Here is a 20,029-nt window from a genome sequence, read left to right on the forward strand (position 1 = left end):
TGGAAGGAGCTAGGTGAATAAATGCAGGCCCAGCAGGACGGAAGGGACTGAGGCACTCCCCCTACCCATGTGCAGTAGGAATCTAACCCCTGTGCATGAATAGGTGGAACATAAAGTGTAGTAAAGCCGCTCAGTCGTGTCCGACTCTTTGCGACCCCATGGCCTGTAGCCTACCAGGCTCCTCCGTCCATGGGATTTTCCAGGCAAGAGTACTGGAGTGGGTTGCCATTTCCTTCTCCAGGGCATCTTCCCGACCCAGGGATCCAACCCAGGTCTCCTGCATTACAGGCAGACGCTTTTACTGTCTGAGCCATCAGGGAAGTCACATAGATGGAACATAAAGCCCCCTCTATTCATTTTGTGTGCTTTCTTTTTAAAAAATTATTTAATTTTATTTTTAATTGGAGTATAGCTTATATTAAAATTTTTTATTCTATTTTTTTATTGTAGTCACAAAACCTCCTTTAAAGGCCCAAATCAAAAGCTACCCTCACCCTGAAGCTCCACTGGCACTCTCCACATACAAATTGTTTTCCCCAACTTGTGCTCCAGGCTTCCCTAGGAGAAGCCCTGCCTTCTTTACTGCACCCTAAGGAATTGCTGGTCTCAAGTGCTAGACTGTGAGTTTGCTATGGAAGGAGAACCTCCTTTGCTCTTGGAATCCACCACAGCAGGGAGCCCAGGCCCGGACACTACATCAGGAGGCCTTGATGTGTGGGTCTCAGTCATATCTAGAAAGATGCCAGGACTGCGAGGCAGTGAGAGGCAGAGCATAAGACACACTCCCTTTCTGTTGCTCCCCATCAGTGACTGTCACTGATGTCTTATGTCTCAATCCAGCACCTGTGCTACCGCACACCTGGCTGACTGGTGACAGATATAAGGGGTAGGGCATGGGGAAAAGGGTGAGCTGGCCCTGCCCTGTCCTGGGGGTTGGGAGTGGGGTGGGAGGGACAAGCCGAGCTGCCCACCTCTGTCCTGGGGACCTCGCTGCTGGTGTCCGGCTGGGCGTGGGCTCCAGAGTTGGGGCTGCAGCCTGGCTTGAGGCTGGCCCCTTCATCTTGCTTTTCCTCGCTGGTCCCCTGCTCTGGGCTGTGGCCGCCCGCCCCTCCTCCTGGAGGGGGTTGAGGGGGCTCCTCCTCCACGGCTCCCTCCTCCAGCTCCTTTGTGTCTTGGCTGCTTTGTCTGGGCTCCTCCTCTTCACTGGCCACCCTCTCCTTCACCTCTGTAGGCTCTTCCGCCTGCTCTCCAGCCGGTCTCTCCTCTTTGGGGCTCCCACACCCATCCTCCGCCTCTGAGCTGGAGGCTCGGGCTGGATGCTGGCCAGCCCCCTCCTCAGAGCCTCCCGCAATCTTCTCCGGCTCCTGGGCTTCCCCCACGGCCCTGCTCTTCTCCTCCAGCTTCTCTGTCCTGCTGGATGTCCTCCTCAGAGGAGGGGATCCTGGGGCTTTGCTCTTGGCTGGGAACACCTCGTCCCCACTTTCCTCCTTGGCACCATTCTCCTGGGAAGGCTCCACGGCCCTGAACTCCCCCAGTTCCCCACAGTCTGACTGGGACCTTCGGAATCTCCGGGAGGGAGGGCGCCTTTTTATGGAGCCCCTTGTCCGCACCTGGAAGAAAGTGTTAAGGAATGGACATCTGTGAAAACGGCCAAGGCGAGGACACATGTTCTTTCAATGCCAGTTTCACAAGCCCCACCTGAGGATCATTTGATTTTCCATGAGGATATAGCTATTTATTATAGGTAGAGCCCTATGGGATTATGGTATTATACGGTAACCTGCAGAATTTTTCGGAGAAGGCAATGGCACCCCACTCCAGTACTCTTGCTTGGAAAATCCCATGGATGGAGGAGCCTGGTAGGCTGTAGTCCATGGGGTCGCTAAGAGTCGGACACGACTGAGCGACTTCCCTTTCACTTTTCACTTTTATGCATTGGAGAAGGCAATGGCAACCCACTCCAGTGTTCTTGCCTGGAGAATCCCAGGGACGGTGGAGCCTGATGGGCTGCCGTCTATGGGGTCACACAGATCGGACACGACTGAAGTGACTTAGCAGCAGCAGCAGCAGAATTTTTTCTGTGTGGATGAAGATAAAAATGCTTTCTATCCAATAAGAAAAGATACCCTAAGATTTTATTGGTCTGTAAAACATCAGTTCGGTGTCTAACTTAGCAATTTTATTCTCACATTTGTTCTATTTAATTGCCTATAAATAACCAGTTCTTTGAATGAGCTTTACCACCTTATAGATTTCCTCATAAATTAACAAGTTGAACAAAATCTCTATTCATATTAGTCATGTTTTAACATTTTGAGGACGCTACTTTGACAAAGGTAAGTGGAAAGTGTGTGAGACTCAGAACTAGGCCTCACCTTCGTCCACTGGACTTCGTCAGAAGTTCAGTGGGCATGTTTATATCAGATGCCCTACTTTATTCACATGATCTGTCCTTTAAAAATTAATGTGCAAAGTAGGGACTTTTCTGATAACCCAGCAGTTAAGAGTGCCCCCTGTCAGTGATCCCTGGCTGGGAAACTAAGATGCCACACGCCACGTAACATTTTGCATTTGTCAATCCTAGTTTCGTCTCAGTGGTTTAGAATGCTATGCTATGCTATGCTAAGTCACTTTAGTCGTGTCCGACTCTGTGTGACCCCATAGACCGCAGCCCACCAGGCTCCCCTGTCCCTGGGATTCTCCAAGCAAGAACACTGGAGTGGGTTGCCATTTCCTTCTCCAACGCATGAAAGTGAAAAGTGAAAGTGAAGTCGCTCAGTCGTCACGGACTGCAGCCTACCAGGCTCCTCCGTCCATGGGATTTTCCAGGCAAGAGTACTGGAGTGGGGTGCCATTGCCTTCTCCGGGTTTAGAATGAGTGCTTGGTTTTAAAAGAGCTTCCCAGAAACTTTGCTGAGACCACAGAGAGGCTAGCCTCAGGCCTCAGTCTGAGCCATCAAGGCCTCAGTCCTCATGGCCTGCAGGGTTCAGAAATAATCCCATCTGCTCCCTTACTGCTGTCACAAGACCCAGTATTAGGGCTCTCCCCGGGGTTCCTCTCTGCCCCCAGGGGTCTCTCCATTGTTCTGGGCTGAAGGATCCCTATTCTGCCCCCAGCCAGCAGGCTCAAGCCCACCCCATCACCTCTTTGTTTCCTTGGGCTCTACCTGTTTCTGCATATTTGATCTCTTTTTCTTAGATGGATTCTCTGGAAGGGTCCAGAAGATCCTGGTCTTTCCATCCATAATTCTAAAGTCACATACATTTATTAATACCATTTCCTGGCATTGGAGCCCTTTAACTCTTAGCCTCTCCCTGGCTCTGGCCCAAATTTGCTGGGTGTATTATTGGAGTGTATTGGATTGTATGCACCTCTGATTCCCTGATTCTTACCTCCTTCCAGTAGGGCAGGGATCTGATGAAATTACACACTGAGTACCAGGCAGCATCCACAGAAACAAGCCTTGTTACACATCTTTTTGCAAAGGAAACAGTTTGGATGTGTGCTGGGGTGTGTGAGCAGGCTAAGTCGTTTCAGTCGTGTCTGACTCTTGTGACCCTATAGACTGTAGCCCTCCAGGCTCCTCTGCCTATGGATTCTCCAGGCAAGAATACTAGGGTGGGTTGCCATGTTCTCTTCCAGGGGATCTTCCTGACCTAGGGATCGATTCCGCATCTCTTACGTCTCCTGCATTGGCAAGCAGGTTCTTTACCACTAGCGTCACCTGGGAAGCCCTTTAACTAGGGCAAGATGTAGCAAAAATGATTTGAGCCTACTCGGGTCACTTGGGAGTATTCGAATCAAGTCAGGACAGGTCAACCTAGTGACCCTGTCCTCCTTTTTGCTGAGTCACTGCTTTTGACATATGTCTCAGCTGGGGTCAGTTGTGAATTCCCCCCTCTCTCTCCACAAAGGATGGAGAACTCGCTCCCTCCCCATGCCTGCCTTTCAGGTGAGGGGAGCAAGTTGCAGGGAGAGGGGATGAGAGAGACAGGCTAGGTAGAGGGTGATCTTAGTTCAGGGATCACTTGCCAGAAAGAGGAGACATATCTTTTGTTAAAAAGCACTCTGACCACAGCTAAGGTGTGTCCTCCTTTTTCCAGGACAACAGCAGGGTAGAGATAATTCAGGATTGCCCAGCACCCACGTTTCCACAGACATCATAAACAAAGACATTACAATACTTAGGACCCAGACAGTACCTTATTGTAACAGGGCAGATGACTGCCTTCAGGAGGCTGGTCAAAGCTGACGGGCACCTCCTCTGGTTCGCTGGGCCGAGATCGCACTCCAGGGCTGCTGGGGGTGGAAGGCGGGCTGTGAAATGGTGACACCATGGCCTTGAATCCAGGACTCTTGGGAGAGGCCCCAGGAAGCAGGGCTGCTGGATCAAAGACTAAATTGGCCTGTTGGGAAAGATGAGGAATTTCAGGTAAGGATAGAGAGAAGACGAAAGTTCCTACTCTAGCATGTTGATTTCCTGGCCTTAGAACTGACTGAGACTAGATATCATGAGGCTTTTCTTACTTCCTAACCAATTATCCATTGTCACAGCACGTCCTGCTCCTGGAAGACCTGCTTACTCTCTCTACCTTTTGCTACCTGGCTTACTCCAGCCTGCGTTCCAGAATGCCCAGGAAGTACTGATTTGATCTAAGAAAAATGCATGGAACAGTCCCAATTTATAGACAAAGAGGCCAAAATAGCAACTGCCAGGACTTGCAGGCACCAGGATCTCACACTAAGTCAGCACCTTCACCATCCTTCTCATCAGAGTCAGGAGCAGTTACCACTTACAGGATGCCTCCTCTTTGCTGGGCATGTGCAGTTTCCCCCTCTACCCTACACATTCAGTTTTGTTCCCAAGGCACAAATTAGCAAAGTGTTTAAGGAATCTGCTCTGGGATTCAAGCCCGGTCTCTTTATCCCTCAGCCTCCAAGTAAGTACAGGGTCTTCCTCAGTAGACAACCAGAATGATGGACAGAGCAGGCCACCAAGCCCCTCCAGGGGGAGCTGGCAGTGCAGATGCAAGTGTGTGCCCCAACCTGGGCATCACAGTGCAGTTGAAACCAGACTACAATGAACCCTGAGGGCAAGCAAAGAGGAGGGGTTACCCAAAGGTAACCAGGGCCTAAGGGAGTCATGAGGTTGGTTGGGGGAGGAGGCAGGTGGTCCTAGATCTATCCGACTGCCTCAGAGAAAGTGCAGGAGGGATTGAATGTGAGTGCCCTGAGTCCTCTAGGATCATCTAGGGGAACGGCTCCTCCAGCTCTACCCTCTACGTTTCCAAATCATTGACCAGCTGCATCGGCCACAGCAGGAAAGCCTGCAGCGAAGTCTGCTGGGAAGGGACCAGGCTTGAGGGCAGACGATGCTCTCCACGCAGACACATCTGACTCCAGATATCTACTCTTTCACTTGATAGCTGTGTGACCTACAGGGAGTTCAGTAGCATTTCCGTATCTTGGATTCTTTATTTGCTCAATTGACTGAGCCTGACCTTCAGAGTCTCTTATGCTCTGGTCCCATTACTCTCTCCTGTCATTATCTGACCCACACCCTCTCCCTCCAGACTTTCCTCGGTGTTACCCTCCTGTCAGCCAAGGCTCTGTCATCCTGAAGAGCTCCTACATGGTACTTTCGGACTTGCAAAGTATAGAACATTATACATGTTTAAGATGACATTAGTACTTCTATTGTGATTTTAAGGAAGAATTTATAATATAGACAAGATTGTGTCATGGTAAAATTAAAAATATAAAAGTTAAATAGTAACACTGTGAGCCCATGCCACGTCTAAAAGCAGCATATGGCAGGTACCAAGGGACAGGTTTGGACCCCACAGGCTGAGGGAGCTGATGTACTGGGATGGCTCGGAGGGCTTCCTGGCAGTGGGGAGGTTAACTGGGCATTAAAAGAGGTCTTCTTCCCCTTTCAACGTCAACCTGGGAAATTCTCTCTGTAAGACTGCTCACAGGCTTCGCTGGTGGCTCAGTGGTAAAGAATCCACCTGCCAATGCAGGAGACACAGATACGATCCCTGATCCAGGAAGATCCCATATGCCCGGGAGTAACTAAGTCCGTGCATCACAACTATTGAGCATGTGCTCTAGAGCTGGGCAATTGCAATTACTGAGCACAGCTAGCGGATCCTCAAGCCCTAGAGCCTGTGCTCCACAGCAAGAGAAGCCACCTTGAAGACCCAGCACAGCCAAAAATAAATCAGTAAAATTATATATTAAAAAATACTGTTCACAAATAAAGTGGGTCTTCTAGCCAGTGGAAAAGTTCTTTAAAAAAAATATTTTATTTTTATTTAATTGGCTTCACTGGTTCTCAGTTGCAGCATGCAGAATCTTTAGTTGTAGCTTGCCAGATCTAGTTCTCTGAGCAGGGATCCCCTGCATTGGGAGTGCAGAGTCTTAGCCACTGGATCGCCAGGCAAGTCCCTTGAACTTTGAATTACGAACTTCTCCAATGAAGAAACATCATAGTTTCTATCTCATCCAATAGAATATTTAGAAGAAAAATTGAGCTGATGATGCATTTCTTAGTTCTTTTCCTACATAGTTCCAACAAAGTAAGGTTCCTAAGGGATTCGGCCAAATTATATACTGTTACTGACATTCTTCATAAGATTAAACCACTGGAGATCAAAACCTCATTCTCAGGTTTCCATGTTTCCCTAAGACACTTGTTAATGACCAGAAAAGGGGAATAAGACCAAAATTTCAAGGTACATAGTCTTCGTGATAATTTCTAGCAGTTGACTGAGGGCTGTGGTGGGCTGCAGGGAGGCGGAAGTAGGTGTCCTGCATTACACCCTTGACATCAAGGAGGGGGGTCTGAGTTCAGGGGTCCCTTGTGAGAGATCCCTGTGAGGTACATGAGAGCCCTGCAGCCTTCTATAGTGATGGGCAGCCCACCCCTTCCCTGCAACTGAGATGGAATCAGGGCTTTTCATGATGAGTTAAACTTCAGAAAGACTCTTTCTGATCCTTCACCAGGTAGGCTCATGACCCCAAACCAGAGGTGCTTTCCTTAACCCCAAATCAGGCTGGGGGCCAAATCTCTGGGCTCTCCCGTAGCTGGGAACTACAGAGGCTGTGACTACTTGTCCTGACACATCCCTAAGAATGGCTCCACAACAAGGTTGATGAACCAATTTCATTACTTGGACCCAGACAGGAGAATCCAGTGCAGGAGAGCCTTGCTGAGACTGCAGTGAAAGCTTGAGCATCTTCTACAGGCCTGACCCAGACATATTATGCTTGCTCCTCCTCTGCATTTCAGTTCACACTGTTCCCACACCAGGAGAACCTCCCTCCCTCCTTTCCAGCCACCCTTCTTAAGGACCAACTCAGGGAATCGGTGTTTCATAAAGCATTCGTCAATTATTCCTGACCACTTGACTTTCTTCTTGCTCTATAATTCTAGAGCAGTGGATCTCACCTAAGGTTGGGGGCAGGGGGATGATTTTGCTCCCATGAGACATTTGGCAATATCTGGGGGCATTTTTCTTTGTCAGTTTATTGAGTGCTGCTGGCATCCAGTGAATAAGGACTGCTGCTAAAACACCTTGCAGTGTACAAGGCAGCTCCCTGAAACAAAATTACCCAGCCCAAATCATGCTGAGGTTAAAAAGTCCTGGTCTAGGGACTTCTTTGGTTGTCCAGGGGTTAAGAATCTGCCTTCCAAAGCAGGGAATGTAGGTTTGATCCCTAGTCAGGGAACTAAGATCCCACATGCCTCGGAGCAATTATGTCTATGAGCTGCAACTAGAGCAAGCCCATGCTGCAACGAAGACCCAGTGCAGCCAAATAATAATAATAAATTTAAAAAAGAAAAATCATACCAACTGTAAAAAAAAAAAAAAAAAAAGTCCTGGTCTAAAGCAGTAGGAGTCGGATAGTTACCCACAATTTAGATCTCTGGTATTTACTCTCCCATATGTCTTTTATTGTATCATATGTGAAAATCTTGGCTCCCCTATTGGCTCAGATGGTAAAGAATCTGCCTGCAATGCAGGAGACCCAGGTTTGATCCCTGGGTGGGAAAGATTCCCTGTAGAAGGAAATAGCAACCCACTCCAGTATTCTTGCTTGGGAAATCCCATGGACAGAGAAGCCTGGTAGGCTAAAGTCCATGGAGCTGTAGAGAATCAGACGCAACTGAGTGACTAACACTAACCCTTGAAAATCTTGTCTCCACAAGATTGTGAGATCAAGTGCAGTTATATGCCCCATTCACACTCCTAGGAAAGCCAGGGGGCACAGTGGTGAGGGCATGCCAGGTAACTGGCGACAAGGAAGGACAGGACGCTTTCCAAACAATGAATTTGGCCATAGTGGTGTGATGTCTAGCAACTGAATTTCAGCCCTGGATAAGGTTGAAGTGGTCTGTGGCTGCATTTACGCCTTGGAAAGGACTTGGCTATTCCTGGAGTGTTTCTTGCACTATCATGTCCTTTTCCCATAAGATATCCCATTCTCTTCAACCTCTGCTAGGTGCTGACATGAGTTCACATTTGATAGGGTCCTCATTTTAGCGTTTTGCCTTTAAGTAGAGCTTCCCATCGGAGAAAGCAATGGCACCCCACTCCAGTACTCTTGCCTGGAAAATCCCATGGACGGAGGAGCCTGGTAGGCTGCAGTCCATGGGGTCGCTAGGAGTCGGACATGACTGAGCGACTTCACTTTCACTTTCATGCGTTGGAGAAGGAAATGGCAACCCACTCCAGTGTTCTTGCCTGGAGAATCCCAGGGATGGAGGAGCCTGGTGGGCTGCCATCTATGGGGTCGCACAGAGTCGACACGCAGAGTCGACATGACTGAAGCGACTTAGCAGCAGCAGCAGCAGAGCTTCCCATCCTTCAGACATGCAAATGTTGGATAAGAGGTAGTGATAGGTAACCATTCTGGACTTACCTGAAGTTTCTCAATCAGAGGTGAGCTCTTCACTTTGACTTTAGGAGGGTGGTTTGCACTGGGCAGTGACTTCTATAAAAAGCAAATGGACCAAAGCAAGCAAATGAGTAAGGTGAAGGGAAGTGGGGTTCTGGCTGGAGCCCAGAAGCCACAACTGGAATGAGAACAAAAAGTTGGTTTCATCACCTCAGCGCTTAGCTGCAGGAACTCACTTACCTCCTCGGGTACTAGGCACAGCAGGGCCCCCTCCCCTCTCCCTCTTCTTGCCACTAACAAGACTACCTGACTCTATGCGCTGCAGCAAGCAGGACATCCAAACACAGGAGGCCTCCTGTTCCAGGAAGGATGCCTTCATGGTCATTATGAGGGAGCAGACTATGTCTGAGGGGGATAAGATCTTCAGCCCATGACCTTAACAATGTGGGAGAACAATTGGAGGGTTTTCAAACAGAAAGGGCAAGTGACTATCCATTCGGTTTGACACAAATATCACAAGAAACCAGAGAGTTGGAGTGAAACCCGACAGAGGTATTATTGAAATCGTTTCCTTGAGCTAATAATATTTTGGGAAACCTCACCAATAGTGTTGTTTATAAACTATCATTTTCCAAAACATTGAATTTTCATTTTGATTAAGCAGACATTTATTGAGTACCCCCTACATTCTAGACATTGTGTTGGTTATATAAAAAAAGAACATGATTCTGTGAAAGTGAAAGTGTTAGTTGCTCAGTCATGTCCAACTTTTTGTGACTCTATGTACTGTATGTAGCCCACCAGGCTTCTCTGTCCAAGGGATTCTCCAGGCAAGAATACTGGAGTGGGTTGCCATTGCCTTCTCCAGGGGATCTTCCCATCCCAGGGATTGAACCTGGGTCTCTGGCACTGCAGGAAAATTCTTTACCGTTGGAGTGTACCTGCCCTCTAAAAGCAGTCGATGTCTGAGACATACATACACACGCACACACACACACACACACACACACATATATATACACATATGAATATATTTTCATGCATTGAAGAAGGAAATGGCAACCCACTCTGGTGTTCTTGCTTTGAGAATCCCAGGGACGGGGAGCCTGGTGGGCTGCCATCTATGGGGTCACACAGAGTTGGACACGACTGAAGCGACTTAGCAGCAGCAGCATGCTATTAGTTAGAGATATTTTTGTGATGAATATATGTCAGGTTTCTTGTCTGTTATTGGATTTTACATTATCTAAAAAGATTGACTCCTGTTTTGTGTAAAGTCCTTACAGCTTGATTCTCGTTCCACAGGTGTATTGATCTTCAACGTGCAGGAATGATGACAGTGATGATGATGATGGTGGTGACGAAGAAAAGGAAATTGATGACTTCCATATTGTTGGACAGAGGCCAGAGCAGAAAAAAACACACAGGATTTTCCTACATTTGGGGACATTGCCTCTTGGACCTATATTCTAATTTACTTGAATTATAAGAAGAATAATACTGACTTCTTATAAACCTGAGATATTTATTGAGGGAGATGACTTTAGTGATGGAAAGAGAGAGACTCACTCAACAGAACTCTCTGTGACCTTTTTTTTTAAGGCCCAGCACTGGGGGGCATGGTGCTGGAGTGGATCAGTCACTTGCTGGGACTCAGGAGGCCCCCTCCCAGCCCTTTCTGATGCTGGTTTTTTTCTGGGAGGGGAGCTGCACTGCAGGCAGGACCTTAGTTCCCTAACCAGGGATTGAACCCATGACCCCTGCACTGGGAGCTTGGAGTCTTAACCACTGGACCGCCCAAAAAGTCCCCAGTTGGCTTTGACAGGAGCTAGATGGATGCCCTGGCCTCAGCCTTCCCAGCCAAGACCCAAGCAGGCAAGTGGGTTGGAATAAGCGATTCTAAGGCCTCCTGCAGCTCTCAGGTGCCTCTGGCTCCATGAGTTTGCATCATCAGACGTACTTCCAGAGTGGTCAGTCTTTCAAGGAGCCTTGTGGCCACTGTGAGAACAGATTTGGTTGTTCTTAATTTCTGGGCTTTACAGTGAAAATTCACCTGAGCCAGTGTTTTTGAAGATGCCGTTCTAGAAACTGCAGCAACAATTGTGCTGACAAAACTCACTTTATGTAATAACTCCTCTCTTCCATAACTGATCATTATCTTCTGAAGAGAGTGAAATTCAATAAACACCACCCCTTCCTCGTAGGACAGTGCTGGGAACCCAGCTCATGCCCTACAAAATCCTTATTTATTTGAATTGACCTACTAAACAGGAAGAACCCAGGAGCCACCAGTGCAGTTCCTAGGAACGGCAGCAAGTGGCAGCATTTCCTTTACTGTTTAACTAGCAGCTCCAGACAAGTAGCTGCCTCTCGCACAGTTGGAGGGATCAAGTCAACCTGACATTTCTCTATGTGTACGTATGTCCATATAGGACATTCTAACAGTGACTAGAATAATGACCAGGTTTTGCAGTCCTTCTCTGGGCAGGTGAGGCAGTGGCTGCATTAAAACACAGTATTGGGTGGGTCCTCCAGAGAGGGGTAACTCCAATACACCCTGGTGGCAGGGGCTGGCCTCACCATCTCAGGCTCCCGTAGGCATAGGGAGGGGGCAGGAATGAAGAAGAGATAGCAAGACCCCTTCAGCACTGTGCACTGGAAACCGGGAGGTAGCCTCACTGGGGCCTTCCCTGCAGGTCCCCAAGGCTCCCAGCATTAGGGCTTCTGCAGGCTGTACCACGGGAGTATGGAAGGATGATGGACAACAGCCTCCATCTAACCCAGCCAAACAAAGCTGGCTGCTTGTTTTATTTTTGTGTGAATTTCAAGGCGACAAAGAATCTTTGATATCTGGAAGCAATGTCCTTCACATATGCAAGCAGCCTGTCACCCCCAGGACTTTCCTTCTAAGATCCAACCTCCCATTCATTCAGCCCTTGGCTGAACAGACCATAACTGCTGGTGGTGGCCCATGGAATGAAACATGTAAACTTATTTCTCCCAGAGCCACTGAACTAACCTGGCTCACTCCACTTTTATCCAGGGAATAAACATCCCCCTCCAGCCCCCATGACTGGTTAGTGCTCTTGTCCCATTTTACAAAATAGGAAGCAAGCTCAGTGCAGTGCAGTGCCTTCTCCAAGGCCAAGTCCAGTCAGGGGGCAGCCTCACAGGAGGCTCCTAGTGGCCACAGCCTTGGCCTGTTGCCTAACACAGGCTCCAAGCCCAGAGGGCGGTCACAGGGGAAGATGACCCTCAGCAAAGAGAAGTTGTTGATATGTATTTGGTCAGAATGTTGGCTGAGGACCCCACAAAGTCACAGAATCATAATATGGGCATGTGAGGAGACCCCCAAAAAACTTAGTGTTTTTCAACTGTGCCTCTTGGAGATTCTCATCCCAGAAGATCTCTGTTCATTGTGTGTGTGTGGGGGGGTGGGGTGGGGTGGGGAGGAGGGTAGTATTTCCAGAGCACATGGGGCTCTAGACACCACCCCCTTCTCCATTCCACTTGAAAGGGAGCAGCTCTTTCTGATTTATCTGATGGGCTTCTGCTTATATGCCTTGGCTTGACAAAAAGGTTTGAACATCATTGATATACTCCAGATGTTTCACTTTATAGGTGAGGAAAATGCAGACAAGGAGAGGCTCACCCAAGTCCATGTGGCTACCGTGTCCATCTGTCATCAAGATGCTCACCCCCAAAAAAGACAGTGGGGAAAGAGGTGTCACAGTGGATATGGGGACTGGACTATCTTTGGGTGGCTTGCTCTATTTGGGGACTGGCCTCCCAGGCTGGAGGATAGAACATGCAAATCTGTTTCTGGTGGGGACTGCAACCGCAGTGAAGGTTCATGGGCTCCTGGGAGGGTGTGGACAAGTTACTCTCACAGTTACAATTAGATAAATAAGGGTAGGTGAACATGCAGGCTGGGAATCCACTGCTGGCTATGATCTATGATACCAGAGCCTGTATTATGTTGGTAACATTGGCTATTTATAGCTGAGGGCAATGAGGCCTCCTGGGGGCTCTGGTTTTCTTCCAGTGATCTAGAATAATAGCCATCCTGTACAAGATACCACAGACACACTCAATTATCTCATTGCAGTTCTACCTCATGTGAGTGCCGACTCTCTTTCCAGAAGCCTTGGGCACATGGAGGATCATATAAGTTAGACCTGAGAATCAAACATGACTTTCATGAGTCCTAAATCTGATGTGATGTGGTAATACTCTATGGCCCATTCTCTTGGCTGAAATGCTCAGGCTGTAAAAATAGTGCTACTGTCCTTGAAAAATCATAAGGGAGGCTCGATAAGAGGGAATAGGAAGGGGCTTCATTTTCACAGTAAAGGAGCAGGAAACATCAAGAAAAGAAGGTTCATTCCTGAATCTGACAGGAGAAATTCCCTGCACAGCCTTTAAAGTCTAAAAATGTGAACTGAGTGCTTCTTTCCGTAAGAAGGAGAAAGCAAATCATAACCAGCATCTTTGGAGCCCCAGGGGCAGCAGCACTTACCTCCTCACCATTCTGGCCCAGCTCTACCTTGGAGGGGAACAGAGGGAGGGAGCAGGGCGGTTTCCTTCTGGTTGGTTTACTGGCGGGTGTCTAGAGGGAAGGGCGACAGACAGACACACAGAAAAAGAGAGAGAGCTAATCAGGCAACAGGGAGGAAGAGAAAGGAGTGGAAACTGGCTTTAGGAATGTTCAGGAATGTCTGATGGAGAAGAGAATGGAGGGAGGGTTGCACGTCTTTGCCAGTTAACTATCAAGTCACTCCAGTGAACTGTCTACCCATTCTGACTTTTAGCTCTACCCAGTGATCTCCTGCTGGCATCCTCTTTCACTTGAGATTCATCAGCCTGAAGCAACATTTCAAAATAACACTCGCATCCAGCTTCTGAGTACTGCCAGAGCCTTAGATCAGTACTCTCTCCTTCACCCTTTATAACATGCCTACCGTGTCTAGAAATTATGGACGGGTTTTTCAGATGGGAAAATAAAACCGCAAAACAACACATCTGAAAAAGCATTCTCATTCTCCCCAAGGGGCCATGATAAACCTCCCCCAACACTGGGGTGCCCTTTCCACATTCCACTTCTAAGGAGCTTCTCAGACTGTAGGACTAGAGAAAATCTGGCCCAGATTTCTTCAACATTACAAAGCCCCCTTTGACATTGTCCTCTCCACCAGGATTCTAGAATCCTCTGCTAACCAGATCCCTTCCCTTTCTGATCACTGCTTCCTATCTGAATGCACTTCCCTGTAAGTCCTTGCTTCCCAGTTCTCTGTTGGAATCTACCCTTGCTCTGAATTCCTAGCCTCAGGGGAGGAGCCTGGTGTGGGGACTTCTTTATTCTGCGCCAGCACAGGCCTGGCACAGCTGTGCAAGATCTAAATCTCCATCAGTGGGTGATGGAGCTGGACGAGCCCTGGGCTCCAGAGCCCCATCTCGGACAGCAGGCCTTTCAACGCTCAGCCGCATGTCTGCTCCCTCCTGGCCAAAGTATAAGCCTCACTCTGGTGAGGAAAGACCCTGCCCAGGCCCAGCAGCATGGCAACATTCCTTGCATTCAGAGAGACCCCTCTCTGACTTCGCTTCCTAATTTGGTAATCACTAAACCTCCTCCCTCCCCCTGCTCTGGGCCTGACCCAGACTTCCCCTTCCTCCAGCCCCCTCCCAGGAGAGGGGCTCTGATGCCGCCTGACTCACCTCCTTTGCAGCGGCTGCCTGCTCCCTGAACCGCCCAGCCAACTGGGCCACCGAGGGGGGTGCAGAGTCATCCACAATGGCGTTGGTCTGTGCCGGCCTTTCCTGGCAAACCAAGGGGAAGCCAAAGTTAACCAGAAAATACACACCTGGCACTCTGAGCATCAGCACAAGGGGCCACGCGAGATGCCTGCTATGTGACAGTGAGGTCTTCTCCCAGCGTTTTGCAATTGGCTTCTGCATCAGAGACTTTAAAAACTCATTCATCAACTGCATTTTGTATGAATACTTACAGTGTCCTCGGCCCAGGGTGTGGCTCTGTCGATCTGGAAAGGAATTAAAGTAGCCCTGGGGGTGGGCCGTGGAGGGCCCAGGGATCTGGGAGGCAGGACAAGGCTGAGGTCCTCATTCTACAAAGACCTGGCCTGCAGAAGGCTCTATCAGAGACACTGTCTCCCCTTAGTCAAAGGGAGCTTCGAAAACTGGAGGCTGGCAAAATGCACTGGAGAGTCCAGTGCATGATTGTATCTACTAGGATGGGCAAATGCCCTGGATTGAACTTAAAATTTTTTTTTTTTAATTTGTGGCTGTGGGGGGTCTTTGTTGCTCCATGAAGGATTTCTCTAGTTGCAGAGAGTGGAGGCTGTTTTTAATTGTGGAGAGCAGGGCTCCTCACTGTGGTGGCTTCTCTTATTGTGAAGCATGGGCTCTAGGGTGTGCAGACTCAGCAGTTGGGGTACAAGGGCTTAGTTGCCTTGAGGTATGTGAGATCTTCCTGTACCAGGGACCAAACCCATGTCCCCTGCATTGGCGGGCGGATTCTTAACCAATGGGCCACCAGGGAAGTCCTGGATTGAACTTTTGACAAGTATTTTTGCATCTTATTTCTCCTACTTGATTGAGTGCTTGGTCGTAGAAACGCTCAGAAAATATTTGTTGAACTAATAAACAACATGAGAGTCAAGTAGCATGGCAGATGAGAACCAGACTATCTGGATGTGACCACTGAGTTGCTCCATCTCCTTAGCTCAGTGACCTTGGGCAAATGACTTTCTCCTTCTGTACCTCGGTAGGGATAACACTAGCATGTTGTTCACTTGGTGGTTCTGCAGATCAAATGATTTACTATGTATCTAAAGTGTGGGGACAAGGCCTAGGACACAAGAGCTTCAGAAGCGTTGTTACTGCTACTTCTAAGAACCCTTGGCAATGACCTCAGTGAACCACGGTCACTGTTCACTCTCACGTGCCATTTGCCACCAAGGCTCATTCAATGAGTCAGCAAGCCCTGGAAACAGACACTTCACTTCTGCTTTATTACATGCGGCCTACAAAATCACCTGACTTTCATAATTTTTTAAAAATGTCCAGTCTTGGAAACATTCAGCTTTGATTTTTGGTGACCATGATGATGGCATTTTGCACACAGGCTGCAAACCTCTCCACTCTACCTTCTCATGTCTAGCTTGAAACAGAGAGAATCTGGGTAGCAGTTGCCCAACAAAGACATCTCTGTCTTTCCATGGAGCTCATGGCCTACAAGCATGCTCCAGCTGCAAACTTGCATCCCTCCACACACACACCCATGTACATATGCACACACACACACTCTCACATACATGTCCTACACCCTCCTTTTTGTGCTGAAAGTGTCCCTGAGCTTTCTTATTTGAGTGCTCCCTCTGAAGGAAATACCACTGGTAATACCATGACGTTGTCCCATTGGAGCAGGAGGGGCAACCACCTGCCCCACACTGACCTCAGGTGAAGTTGAGTAAGTGTGGGCAGAACTTTGAGAAGAGGGCTTTGCTTAGAGATAGGAAAGAACTGCTGGACACGGAGCTTCTGATCTGTGAACAGGCTGTTCTAGAGGAAAAGGCAGGTCCCTGCTGTAAGTCAAGTTTATCCCCATTTCAGCCTAAATATCAAATACTGATTTCAAAAAAAGATGTTAAAGGATTCACCTCTCTTCAAGATGCCAGAATTCCCCACAGCGCTGGAGAAGGGTGTGGGGAGCCTCAGTGCCCGCCCTGACGTGTGCCCCACACTGGCCATGCCAGGCCTGGTCAGAGGTGAACATCATGTCCTCCTGGAACAATGGAGAGGCTCCAGGGACAGAGCAATTTATTAATTGAGCTGCTCCTGGCAAACATGCTGGGCCGGTCCGTCTGTCTGTCTCTCTGTCCGTTGCTATTTATTGCTCGCGTCCTGCTGACAGTGCACTTTACCTCAGCCGCGAAGGCGCCAATCACCGGTGGTGCAGGAAGAAACATTCCAGATAAAAATAGAGCTGAAGGGGAATCAGAAACTCCGCCCTAACTTCCCTTCTTGAAACCAGGCTTGGCAAGGGGTGAGAGAACTACAAGCCTTCTGGAAGGACTTAGGACTTAAAAGCTAGGTTGAAGGAAAGATTGTGATATGTCTGAATTTGCTTTCCTGGAGCCCAGTGAATGGGTTTTCTTTAGAATGTCTATGGACTCCAGAGCTTGTTGAAGCCTGGCAAACCCACTCACCACCAGCACCTCTCCAGATGCTGCTTCTCATTCTGTGTTGTGGAAGAGTGATTGATTGTTGCCTTCTCTCAGTTGGACAGAAGTTCAGAGAGGGCAAGTAACTTAGCCCGAGTCACACAGGAGAGGCCAGACAGAATAATCTGAGAAACACTTGACTCCAATGCCTAATAATCCAACAGTGAACATCAGTTAAATAGCCTAATTTGTGAAGGTGCTTTGAAAACTGTAAAGTGATATATAAATCGTAAATCTACCATAAGCCACTGGGTTACACGGGTACGAAGGAGCAAGCATGGCTTTGGGGATGGTTGGGCACTGTGGTTTAGCCTGTTTGAGGCTTTGCCCGGATTTCTGCCTTGCACACCTGGCAGCTACCACTACTGACCTCTTCTAGTGGTTCAACATCATGCCACCTTGGCCCCAGGCAGGTGAGCAACATTTTTTCCCTCTCTCTCTCATCTCTCTCAGCCCTGAGGCTGGTTTGGGAAGGTCATGCTCCTACCTTGATTGTTCTTAGATCTGAGCATTACTTTAGTGTCTCTGCCTCGTCCCAAACTTTCCTGGGACCCCCCCCCCCACCCCACCCCCTAAGCAGCATTCTTTCTCTGTTCCAAAGTTATCCATTAAGTATTGAACACAGAGTCAGGAACACAGAAAGTCGTCCTCAAAGGGTGCCTTCTTCCCCACCTCCCATCCAACCCAGCTTGTGGTGTCAGGGTCTGGGCCCCTGCTCCCAGAGTCACTGACACCCTCAACTCCACCTGCACCCACCTCCAGGTCTTGGTCACGGTTTGGCCTCTGTGGATCCTTTCTTCCTGGGACCAATCTCCATGTCTTAAATCTATTTTCTGAACCCACTCCCACATGCGACCTGCTTTAGTTGACACTCATGCTTACAGATTGCAGCCCCCAACCCACCTTGCTGGGCCCAGAGCCTGCTGACCAAGCCCTTACTGCCACTGTTCCAGCCTGGCTCTGCCAGCAAGCTTGGAAACCACTCCTATGGTTCCCTCAACTTTGCTGAGGCCAGAAGAAAATCACCTCTGGAGTTTACTTTCTGTTTCTATGGGACTTTCTTCAGAGAACTGAGGAGCCCGTGTGTCTGGACAGCATGGAACTTCCCTCTCACTTTTGCCATGATGAATAAATACAATCTGGATGCTGCCAACCATTCGCATAGTGGAAGCTTTGTGTACAGGACCAAGTCAGACTCTGCCCTGGCTGTGTCCATTTCCCCACCCTCCTCCTTCGCCCAGGTCTAAGTTTCTACCAGTCTGTGGTCCACGGTTTAGGGTCACAAGGCACCAGGGGAGGCCTCATCTACAGTGTGGGGGAGAATCAGTGAGGGGGTCTGCCTGGAGCCCGAGGAACCCCTGCTCTTAGCTAACAGGAAGGTTGTCTTGCTCACCAGAAACAGGACAGACAAGCCAGAGCCTCAAAACATAAGGTATGCTCGCTTCTTTGCTCTTTTAGAACTGCAGTGGATCTTAAGGTCACACCCGCTTCCAACTTACATCATTTTAAAAGGATCAACAGACAGTCTCTTTGGGAATGCCACAGTGATTCCTTCGTCTTTTTGTATGCTTACCTTATCTGAACTCTTCAATTCACCACCATGTTTAACCATTGCCATTCGGGAATGATGGAAAGGACAATGGACTAGGAACCAGGCTGGCCAGTTTGACGCACCTACCTTACTTAGAGCGGCTGCTACGTGGGAGGAACTGTTCTTATAGCACTTGATACGTTTTTCTCTCATTCTCACAACACCTCTTCTAGAACAGAAAGTGGCCCAGAATTGCTAACTCATTCTTCAAGTTAGTAAGTGCTGCATTATCTGGATTCCAAAGATCTCCTTCCACACAGACACGCTTTGTTAACTCTAGCCCTTCTCTTTAAGAGCTATCTCATCAGCAAACACCTCTGTCCTGAGCTCTACGCTCAAGCAGTGAACAAGACCGAGTTCCTGCCCTTAAGGAGCGGCTACGCCAGCGAGGGGCGCAAACAGCAAACACAGAGCAGAGAAACAAGTAAGAGAACTTCAGTGCCATGAAGAAGAGAAGATAGGATGCTTTATCTATGGGGCTGTGAGCAGCCAGCTCTGAGGAGGAGTCATCTGAATTTCCAGCTGGGAAAAAGGTGGAAAGAAAACTGTTCTGAGCAGAAAGCACAGAGAGGAACAAAGGGTGAGGGACAGAGAAGTGAAGTGTGGCAGGGACCTATCGCATCCAAAATATGAGGAGACATAAAGGATGAGAGGCAGTCTGGGCCCCACTGCATGAGGCCTTGAGGATCATAGCAAGCAGTTTGTATCAGTATTTTATTCTGAGTGAATGAAACACCATTTGGAGGGTTTTGAGGAGAGATGTGACCTGTATTACATATCAAAAGGCTGCCTGTAGAGAATGGATGACAGTGGAAGCAGAGGGGCCAGGAGGAAGGTTCTGGCAGCGGTAGAGCCGAGCAGTGATGGTGGAACGGACCAGGATTGTAGCAGCAGGTGGTAAAAGGGGTGGATCTGAAGGTAAGACAGCTGGGAATTATTGATGCACTGGGTGTGGGAAGTAAGAGAAAAAGGGCAATCAAGGAGAACTCCCAGGTGTTTGGCTTGGACAACAGAATGCAAGGGATATTTTTTCCTGGGTTGGGGAGGGTTTGTTGGAGTAAGATGTGGGTAGAGGTCAGTAGTTCTTTCTTGGTCATGAACGTTTGAAATGTCTATTAGATATCCATGTGTAGATGCAGGGTGGGAGTTACATATACACCCAAGTCTTAAATTCAGAGGAGGTTTCCAGGCTGGAAACAAAACTTTTGAGAGTCAGTAGATAGTGATGGTATCTGAAGTCACTGAACTAAATACAATCAGAAGATATAGAGAAAAGGTCTAAATATAGAGAAG

The 20,029-nt window shown here is 48.5% G+C and overlaps 1 protein-coding gene across 5 annotated transcripts in view; it reads right to left on the reverse strand.

Moving 5' to 3' along the window:
* RCSD1 (RCSD domain containing 1) overlaps positions 1 to 20,029 on the reverse strand; it is a 71,985-nt gene that overhangs the window by 6,170 nt on the left and 45,786 nt on the right. For 2 of the 5 annotated variants that reach the window (XM_061399404.1, XM_061399403.1), the window contains exons 2-6: positions 14,621 to 14,722; positions 13,425 to 13,514; positions 8,930 to 9,001; positions 4,204 to 4,407; positions 972 to 1,610 (exon numbers count right to left, since the gene is read on the reverse strand). In XM_061399404.1, coding sequence (XP_061255388.1) covers positions 972 to 1,610; positions 4,204 to 4,407; positions 8,930 to 9,001; positions 13,425 to 13,514; positions 14,621 to 14,722 — 1,107 coding nt within the window. The remainder of the gene's footprint in view (positions 1 to 971; positions 1,611 to 4,203; positions 4,408 to 8,929; positions 9,002 to 13,424; positions 13,515 to 14,620; positions 14,723 to 20,029) is intronic. The other 3 variants (XM_061399407.1, XM_061399405.1, XM_061399406.1) reach the window with 2 other exon arrangements.

The sequence above is a fragment of the Bos javanicus genome, chromosome 3, assembly GCF_032452875.1.
Source record: "Bos javanicus breed banteng chromosome 3, ARS-OSU_banteng_1.0, whole genome shotgun sequence".
Taxonomy (NCBI): Eukaryota; Metazoa; Chordata; class Mammalia; order Artiodactyla; family Bovidae; genus Bos; species Bos javanicus.